The sequence below is a fragment of the Choloepus didactylus genome, chromosome 8 (genome assembly GCF_015220235.1).
Source record: "Choloepus didactylus isolate mChoDid1 chromosome 8, mChoDid1.pri, whole genome shotgun sequence".
NCBI classification, from domain to species: domain Eukaryota; kingdom Metazoa; phylum Chordata; class Mammalia; order Pilosa; family Megalonychidae; genus Choloepus; species Choloepus didactylus.
The window spans coordinates 122,646,675-122,656,226 of record NC_051314.1 but is presented as its reverse complement, the minus strand read 5'-3'; the positions used below and the strand labels follow the sequence as shown (position 1 = coordinate 122,656,226).

The following is a 9,552-nucleotide window of genomic DNA, read 5'->3' as shown; positions in this document are numbered from 1 at the left end:
ATAATTATGTGATCATACTGTGGACAGTTGATTGTATACCATGGATGATTGTATGGTGTGTGAATGTATTTCAATAAAACTGGATTTAAAAAATTAAAAAAATTTAAAAAATGACTTTATGCACAAAATGCAGACAAACTAAAAAGGTGGAAAACTTTTGACTACTTGGAAATTGAGAAATCAAGTCACTGTTGAGTTTTTTAATTTGCTTTTTGAATAAACAGCCCATTTATGAAAAAGTTTTATAGAACCATGTTAGAATGCTTAAAAAAAAACTGCAAAAACTTATTTTGGAGCCTGCTTTTGTATGAGACTGAAGGGTTGAATGTATTTCTAGATGCTGAATCATAGATCTAGGCCTCGGCTGCAAACACCCTAGTCTATCTCTCCACCCAATTGAAATCCCCACTAGAATCCTCTTACAAAAACAAAATGGGCTAACTTAAAATAACAGTATTTTATCTGAATTGGATAACACATTTAACAATTATAATCATTAACATCTTAGTAAAAATAAGGTGTGTGAGGGCAGCTACAATCAAGTTCAAAAGACTCTTAAGAAAATGGAACATTGGGATGTAAGGAGATGAAAGAAACTCTTAAGGATAATGTGAGAATGTCACTGAAGTGTAGGCTTATATCAGCTGAGGCAAATTTAGAGGACAGACTTGTGTGTGTGTGTGTGTGTGTGTGTGTGTGTGTGTGTGTGTGTGTGTGTAACAGTAAAGTAAAGACACTCTGGAACTCCCTATTTGAATTTTGCCTGCCTTGGATGGGTTAATGAGTGAGGGATGGGAAGCAAAACTAATCTCTGCAAAAGGTGAGAAATGGAAATCTAGTTCAAACCTAGTGATCCTGGGCAAGTTACCTCACCCTACTCTGCCTCAGTTTTATCATTAGGTAGCCATAGTATCTTCCTTATGATGGTGTCCATAGTATCTTCCTTTTGGACCTATTTTGAGAAATAAATGAGTTAATCTATGTAAAGTGCTTTACACTGTGTTTGGCTCAATAAAAGCTACAATTATGTTTGGCTCAATAAAAGTTACTATTATGAAAAGAGGAAAATTATGCCTAAAATTTTCTTGCACTAAGTACATTTCCTTTTTTTTGTCCATCTTTTTTCCATAGTTTCCAACAGAGTTTTAAATGATGACTTTGAGGTTCAGACATTAAAGAAACTCTCTCTCACCTTCTGTGCTAATCAGCGTGTTCCTATGACAAAAGTACACTGAGAATTTCCTGTATTGTGGTGCCCGGAACATTTTAGAAGCTAGTGATTGTACTGCTCTTTCCTCATCATATGCATACGTGGCTCTCCGATAGATGATTCAACATTATTCAAAACACATTTTTTTCTTTATTTTGAATTTCTTCATACACACATTTCGGATTCCTTAGCTTCCAGCTGAACTCCAGCATCCAGTACCGCTCTACAACAAGCAGTTGCCGAACTTTTCCTGCATCAACTTTAGAACATCACTTCTCATGGCAGGTATGTGTGGCTCCAATGAGAAAATTTTAAAAAGAAAGAATAACAACAAAGCATCTAAGGGTATGCCTAACTTTAAGGCAGTGCATTAAGAGAAATATGGATGTTTTTAGGCTTTCCATGTGTCAGCACTTTCTGCATTTATTTGAATGCCTTGATTCTTCATCTGGTAATTTAGAAATCATTTATGTAGCTTCTTTAACAGTTTATAGTGTGGCTTCTGGTATGTACCTCTCTATATGCAGAATGAGATCCTAATTTACCTTGTTTATTATTACTATCAAAATAACTGTAGAAAAGAACTAATTGGAAATTGCCAAAATAGGTGACACAGTGCATAAAAAATATTTTTAAAAAACTTACACATTGTGTTGTGCCATCCAAAGACCATTCAGATCACTTACTAGGAATACACTGATATAAGAAGAATCTCCTGAAGTTACATTGTTTTAGGCAAAAAGTCTATAACCAGGTAATTTGGGGTGTTTTTGTTCTGTGAATTTTACGCAGCTCAGTAAAGTATTGCCCATGGATAGGATGTGGAACCTCTCATCCCAGATCCATGGTGCTCCTACCTCTTCTCTTCCCTGTAGTATCTCTTCCGAACACTGAGCAGCCAGACATTTCTCAGAGCTGAGCTTGCATTGAGATTAGCCAGGCACATTCCCAATAAGTATTGATAGAATATGTTAAAGACTCTGAATTTAGGCAGACTTAGATTTGATTTCTGACTTGGATACTTATTAGCTTTGATGCCTTGAGAAAAGAACACTATTCTTGCATCTGCAATTTTCTCATGAATCGAGTAGGAATATACTACCTACTTTGTGATGTTGTTGAGAGAATAAAAGTAAATATCAATTATATAATCCCATAAGGCAGAACCCGTTGCTCTCTTTTAACAATGGATCGCTAAGCTTCTTTGTCCATTTGATAAACACATAGTAAATCCTCTCTACTGTCTTCTAGAAACAGAGCTAGTAGAGAAGAAAATGTATGGATAAGTTCATGAAGAATAAAGCACACCATATAAAAATTATTGTATTGATTGGGGTCCTGATTGGAATATCTTCCTGTTCAGTGTCTTATTGATAGGAAGGCTGTCATCAAATCAAAGACCCAGAGACTGAAAGAGTCCTTCATATACATCCACAAGTTGTTTTATGAAGTTCTTGGATTTTCACTTGTTTCTACTTTTAAGACCTCAGCCCCTGTGTTTATTGTTTATATCTTTGTGCATTGTCTTTGTTTTCCACAGCTTTTCAGAGCACTCCATGGAGTTGTATTTCTGGGACATTAGGAATAATATGCTTTTTGCTGATGGCTACTTTGGGAATATTGTTGAAAATGTGTAAGTAATTTTGTAAATTTTTAAATCTTTATAAAGATCAAAACTCTGGTTAAAACATTTCATAATGGAGGTTATATTTTATTAACATGTACTATTTTATTATTTCTTAGATACACTTAAACCTGTATCTAACTACCTAAATTTCTAATTATTCCATACAGCATATACTAAACAAAAGATTCAACCACCATTGTCTCCAGGATCCACCGAGGAACTTCAGGAAGGTAGGTGTTTACTCATAGCCTATACTTTCTTCTCTCTCTTCCTCTGCTTCTGCTAGCACTTACACCTTCGAATATAGCACCCAGATTTCTGCAATGCTAAACCTTACTTGTCCTGGGAGTTTCAGGTCTAAGTCCAATTTCTGAATATATTTTCCCCAAATGAGCCCCAAGTTGTCTCACACTCTTTTGTGATCATATATCACTTTATTTATGTCTTAGCCCTACAGCTTCAGCACTGTTCATTTTGCAGGTATTTGAATTTTCATCTTGCTTCATGTTTTCTGTTACTGAAGATTAGAAATGTTGTAGACACTATCACTGCTTAACTGTATTAGCAGATCTCAAATTGCTTTGTCTTCATTTCTGAAAAGAAAAAATACCCAAAACATATACCATAATCTTGCCAATGCATTGTATTCTTTGCTGCCTCAGAAATCATGCTAAAATACTCTCTACCTGTGAACTTTTTTATCTGGTAAATTCTTTTTTATGTGGTGAATTCAGCTTTAGGTTGCCCACTCAAATACAGTTCTACTCTCGCCACCCTATGCTTTTTGCATGCAATTTAAATGTACTAAATTTCTTTTATATCTTATCAAATTATCATTTAATATAATTAATAAATGATTGAAAATCCTGTAATTCTGACTCTATCTCTAGAATACAATCTCCATGAAGAAAGAGATATCTGACACATTCACATTTATAGCCACTGAAAATAGCATCTTACAGTGAATATAGTAGATTCTCCAAGGTTATGTTTTGAAAAAAATGGATAAATAACAAACGTTTTTGAAGAAATAAAGATCAGGGGAAATTTTTGGAATCTGCAATGTTATTAATCGTGTTGTGTGTTGTCTCTTCAGGCTCTGATTGCTGTTCTTGCAGAGAAAAGTGGATTGGATACAAATGCAACTGTTACTTCTTTTCTAATGAACAGAAACCTTGGGCAGAGAGTAGGGATTTCTGTGCTTCTCAGAATTCTAGTCTACTTCAGCTGGAAAGCAGAGATGAACTGGTCTGTACTTACTACTGTTTCCCACATTTTCTTTGTCTAGTAAAACATAATATCTAAGTAAGCTAAATAATTTGGTTCAAGTCCTTAAACAGTAAATGGATGATGATATTTGACCAAAATGATTATTAATTCCCTGTACCTTGAAATGATTACCATAAAACCCACATAATTCCTCAAAGTTTACATCATTGGGATAAAACCGAAATGCCAGATAAAGTGCAAGAAACCTTTCAGGGAGAATTCAAAGAAGAATTAACACTCATTTTAGTCAAAGAACCAACAAAATGGCTTTCTAATTTTTGTTCGTTTTTACTGAATTAATAAATTCTTTTGTGAACATGTAGCTGTTACAAACTCTCTGGGATACAATGTAGAACAAATATGCAGGCGATCATAAAAGTTGCCCATTTCCTAAGAAAAGGGGAAGATGCTATAGATACATGCAGAAACAATGTTGAATGCTGTTTTAGAAGATTAAGCCCTTGAGATTCAACCCTTAAAATTCTGTTGCTTTGGGTGGTTTTGAGGCTGGGATTTCTGATCACCTGTGATCACAATGAAATTATGTAGTGTTTTTTTCCATAAATTAATGGGCTGATACATGACAAAGATGAAGCTTTACTTCTCTACTAGCTTTAGAGTAACTATGCACTCTAAATTAGAAGTTTAAAGTGTTTTTAGTTTGTGTGATTGGTAATCTGGATCTGATTCTGGGACACTGACTTCTTAAAAGTGCAGTGTTCCCAGGATCAATTCAAATTAGATTAATACGTTTATTTCCATCTCTCATCAGGGTTTTGCAAAGTCCCTTCAATATTTTCACTGGATTGGGCTCTCTTATAGTCATGCCAGCAGTGCCTGGTTGTGGGAAGATGGCTCCACTCTCTCCTTTGATCTGTAAGTTTCTGTCACTCAGATGCCTTTTTTGCATGAAATTATGTAGATCTGATTCATGCAGTTAACATCAAGGAACATGGCAGCAAAGGGAGCGTGTCTAGGGCATGAGACTACAGAATAACAATCTTAGCCTCACCCAGGACATTCAAGTTTAGGCTCAAGCGACATGAAGTTAGTGTTCTTGTCCTCAGAAAATAACTTTCGACATACCCTTTGTCTCATGTTGCTTTGGGACAAACACATAGACATGTTTGTGTATGCACAGATGCTCACGTGCACACTATCTCTGATTTCATAGTCCAGAAATAGCAGTGTATGATTTCCTTTATTTCTTCTGGTGGAACCCAAAATTCTTGGCACATTCCCAATGTTTCACATATTCCAAGCTTGTCTTCTGTGTATTTCTTTTTCCTGTTAAAGACTGTTTAAATTTTTTAAATGAAATTTAATTGAGATATAGTCATGCACCACACAATCCATCAAGCGTATAAAATGCATATCTTTAACTTTTAGAATCCCATGCTCATGGAATTTGCAATCACATACAATGACAAATTTCATGTTCTTATTTGGTTTTCTAGCCTAAGTCAGCCAAAACATCTTAAAACAAAATAAAACTAAAGCATATCTTACATGAAAATCATAAAAAACAGCACCAAAAACAATAAAAATCCCTGGCCTCAATACTATTGATTATTGAGGAAATAACTGAGTTCTCTGTAACAATATACTTTGAAACCTTGAATACTATGGTTACCAAAAGAAAAATAATGAATGTTTGGTGCTGTATGTTGATACCTCATTCAAATGCTTTTAAAAGTTCTATCATTTGATAATAGAAACATTTCCAATCATTCCCATTATTGTTTTCCCATATGTTAACATTTTCTTCTTCATTACAGATTTTCATTCCCTCTAAGTCAAAATCCAGAAAGATGCATATTGTATAGTTTGAGCGAAGGTCTTTTGGAGGAAAGCTGTGTGAGAAAACATCCTTATATCTGTAAGCAACGGCTCATGTAAGTGTTATATAAGTGTTTCTGAGGGTAGAAGCAATGCAGGTCCAGATGCACTGAGAATAGTACCTCTTAGCTCTTATTACTGTTTATCTACTGGGATCTGTGAAATGGTTCATGTTGTGTGTTATCATACCATTTGTATATATTTGAAATCATGTGTTTTAAAATTGAGGAAATATTTGTGCCTACACTTGAACTTATAAAGATTCAAATAAAGAATTTTATGAAAATTTTCTATTTAAGTTTCAGTATTAAATTTATTGCATCTTTATGCATCTTTTCTTGAAAGAGTCTGTGCACAAATTTAAATAAAACTGACTAACACCAAGTAATACATAACATCATTTCAGTGCTTCAAATGAAATACTAAATTTTTCTAAAAGTATAGGTAATTTAATACTTTTTTGTTAGATCTTCTTTCTGGGAATATTACATACATGCTCCATTTTCCTCCAGCTTCACAGAGGAACACATTTGTGCATCTTCTTAGTGCAACTGAGTCCTGTATAACAATTTCAAATCTTTGGCCATTACTTTGAAATGTATGTTTTCCATGTGATTCCTTCCAGATTTTGAGAGGGGAAAGGAATTCCAAACCTTGATCACATGAATGTATTATTTCTTCCTCCCCTTGCCCCAAATCTTCCTTGCCTTATGCTTGTTCATCAGTAAAAGAGTCACTAACTTGTACATTGAAGGTTATTCTCTTATCAATCCAAAAGATTCCTTCACTAAAAGTCATGTGTCAAATACTGCAACCTTCCCTTCGGGGATGGGGTGGTGGCAGAGCAGGTCTACTTCTTGAGGATTTTCCAATGGACAGAATAAGGAGTGGGTATAATGAGATCTGATTTCCATGGTCTGGCTGAGAACTTCCAGATCTCCCAGTCACCAGAAGCCAATTTCTTTTTATAACTCTTGCAGGTATATCTTCAAAAATTTGGACTGACATCCCTATTTGCTTTCTAGTTTTATAGTTGAGTTGAATGATTATGATTCAGAACCAAATATTAATTTCAATATATGAAGAGCTAGAAGAAGAAAGAATCTCTACTTTGCATTTTAAATATATTAATATAGTAGGACTACAAAACAAAACTCTTCACATTCCTTGATGAAAACTGATTTAGGAAAACTATTTTTTAGTTGCATGATGAAAGACCTAAGTTAGATTATATCATCTGTCAAAATATCTCAACTCAGACTAAGATGGCTTATGCATTGTACTTTCTGGATATTTAAAATATTTCTGGCTTTATAGTCCATGTGTTTTCAAAATAATTCATTCTTAATTAAATTGGAAAAGGAACACCTACATACTTTTCTCTTTGTATTTATTCTATTTATTGCTGTGTACCAAAATATCCCAAACTTAATGGCATAAAACAACAATCATTTTCTTATTTCTCATGTTTCTGGGAAAGTGTTTCTGGGTAGTTCTCATATTCTGGGTAGTTTCTCATGTTTCTGGAGGTTGGCTTTGCGGTGCTCAGCCGGGATAGCTCTTTATTCTGTTCCCTGTTATGTTGCCTGGGCTCATCACGCAGTTGCAACTTGGACTACAGTGTCCAAGATATCAACCTGGATATCCAGCCAGAATGGCTTGAAGGCTGGGGCCTGTCTCCTCTTGGACTTTCATCCCCATAGACCTCTCTGCTTTCTGGTCACTCATCTTCCAGGGCTTCTCTCTGCACGTGAACTCTCCAGCTGGGGCGCCCACACTGCTTTACGTGGCAGCTCTGCTCTTCAACAGGGCAAAAGCTTCAGGGCCCCTTGAGGACTAGGTTCTGGATACTGGAGGAACTTCACACCCACCACATTCTGTAGCTCAATGCAGGTCCCAGAGACAGTCCAGATCCGGTGTGGGGCAAAACTGCACAAAGGTGTGAGTACAAAGAGATGACATTGCTCGGGAGCCAATTGTCACAATCTACCCCACATATTCATCCACTACCAAGTAGTCATAAGACAATGAAATTGAAACTGAAATTCAATTTTGTTGCTATTGAAGATCGATGTTTGTTGTTCCAGATGCAAAGGCACTAAAAACATATCCTAGATCTCATATTCATATTGGTGGATCTGATTCCCTGTAGGATTCCATTCAGTCACTCAAAAATGACTTAGTACAATTGACGGGATTGGTGTCGAAGAAATATCCAGTAAAATCTGTACATGGGAAGCTGGCTCGGCTGTATGTACTAAACTCTGAGTAATGGAAATCATAGATTTGGGGATGTTAGAATGGATTTTGGATCATCTAACTAAATTATATTCTATTTTTAAAGGTAACCACCTTTGGAGTTTATGCAGAAAATGTCAGGAGAAGTAAAAGGGAGGACACTACTAGCCTTAAGCCTAATAGTGCTGAATTTGTATCTTATATGTTCACCTCTCTGACTAAACTTTATTTGAATAAAAATGTTTCTACTTTAAAAGATAAAAGGATGAGTGAGAGTAGCATTTGGAAGGTGAATTTGTAAATTAGGAACTCAATTCTGCCATTTGTTGATTCTGTTGACTTCCGCAAGCAGCACAATGACATGAAGTTATTTCAGCGTGGACGCCATCACCTGAGCCAGGTGCACTGCTGCAGCTTCAAACCTGTGCACCGACCTGATAGAGACAGCCTCCAAAGACACGGCTTGCACCACCCACATACCCCCCAGCACAGCTACCGAACTTGGAAGGACGCTGTAGACAGCCAGATGGACACTAATTTGGAAGCACTTTTGTGTCCAATCACAGCAGACAGGCCACTCTTCCCGACCTTGTCTCCTGTGGGTCTGTGTCCTGCTGTAATCCAGCCATGAAGTTGGGGACTCTGGCCCAGTTCTTATCCTGTGTAAAATGGGCACGTGAATAATTGTGACCTCACATGTGGATGCCCCTCCTTCAGAGCTTTCTTGAAATATCTCTTCTACTGTGAGGCCTTCCCTCACAATCCCATTCAACATTTTATTAGTTCACCTTACACCTATCCTAGCTCTTTCAATTCCTCTTCTTTGTTTTATATTTCTCCTTGACACTTATTCCACCTGACAAACTATTTTACACATGCATATTCTTATTGTCAGACTCCTGTGATGGAGTTAAATAAAAAAGCACAAAGGCAGCCGACTCTGTCTCTGTTAAGTGCTCAGTGTTAAGCACCAGGAAGGGTGCCCAGTCCTGAGCAGGCAGACAGTGATCATTTCTAAAATGAAATTGTATTTTCAAAACAATTACTGATGCTTTGTACCATAAGAGTAGGAAAAGTCTAAGCAATTTAATCACAAAATATATTTAAAGTAGTGATTTCTTTTCAAAGTATTGATTTCAATCTATCACCTATTAGCCACACTTTTCCAGTTCATTTGTATCCTTAACAATCTTATAATTATAAGGGAAAATATTATTCTGTTTCTGTATAGTTTTGAAGGGGAAGAATGAATATCTTTCAGATTGATAACTGTTACAAAACATTTAAAATACAATTTTTGAGACATTACCAAAAATAGAAAATATTTTCATACTTTCTTGGATGCATCCACAGGTTGATCAACATACAT

General features: G+C 35.8%; 1 protein-coding gene across 1 annotated transcript; it reads left to right on the top strand.

The window, feature by feature from the left end:
* Positions 1–1,292: 1,292 nt before the first annotated feature.
* On the top strand, positions 1,293–6,238 carry LOC119541321 (natural killer cells antigen CD94-like). The gene is made up of 6 exons (XM_037845135.1): positions 1,293–1,495; positions 2,751–2,843; positions 3,005–3,067; positions 3,934–4,085; positions 4,879–4,982; positions 5,885–6,238. Exons 1-6 carry the CDS (start codon positions 1,489–1,491, stop codon positions 6,003–6,005), a joined length of 540 nt encoding a protein of 179 aa, XP_037701063.1. The 5' UTR covers positions 1,293–1,488; the 3' UTR covers positions 6,006–6,238.
* Positions 6,239–9,552: the final 3,314 nt, after the last annotated feature.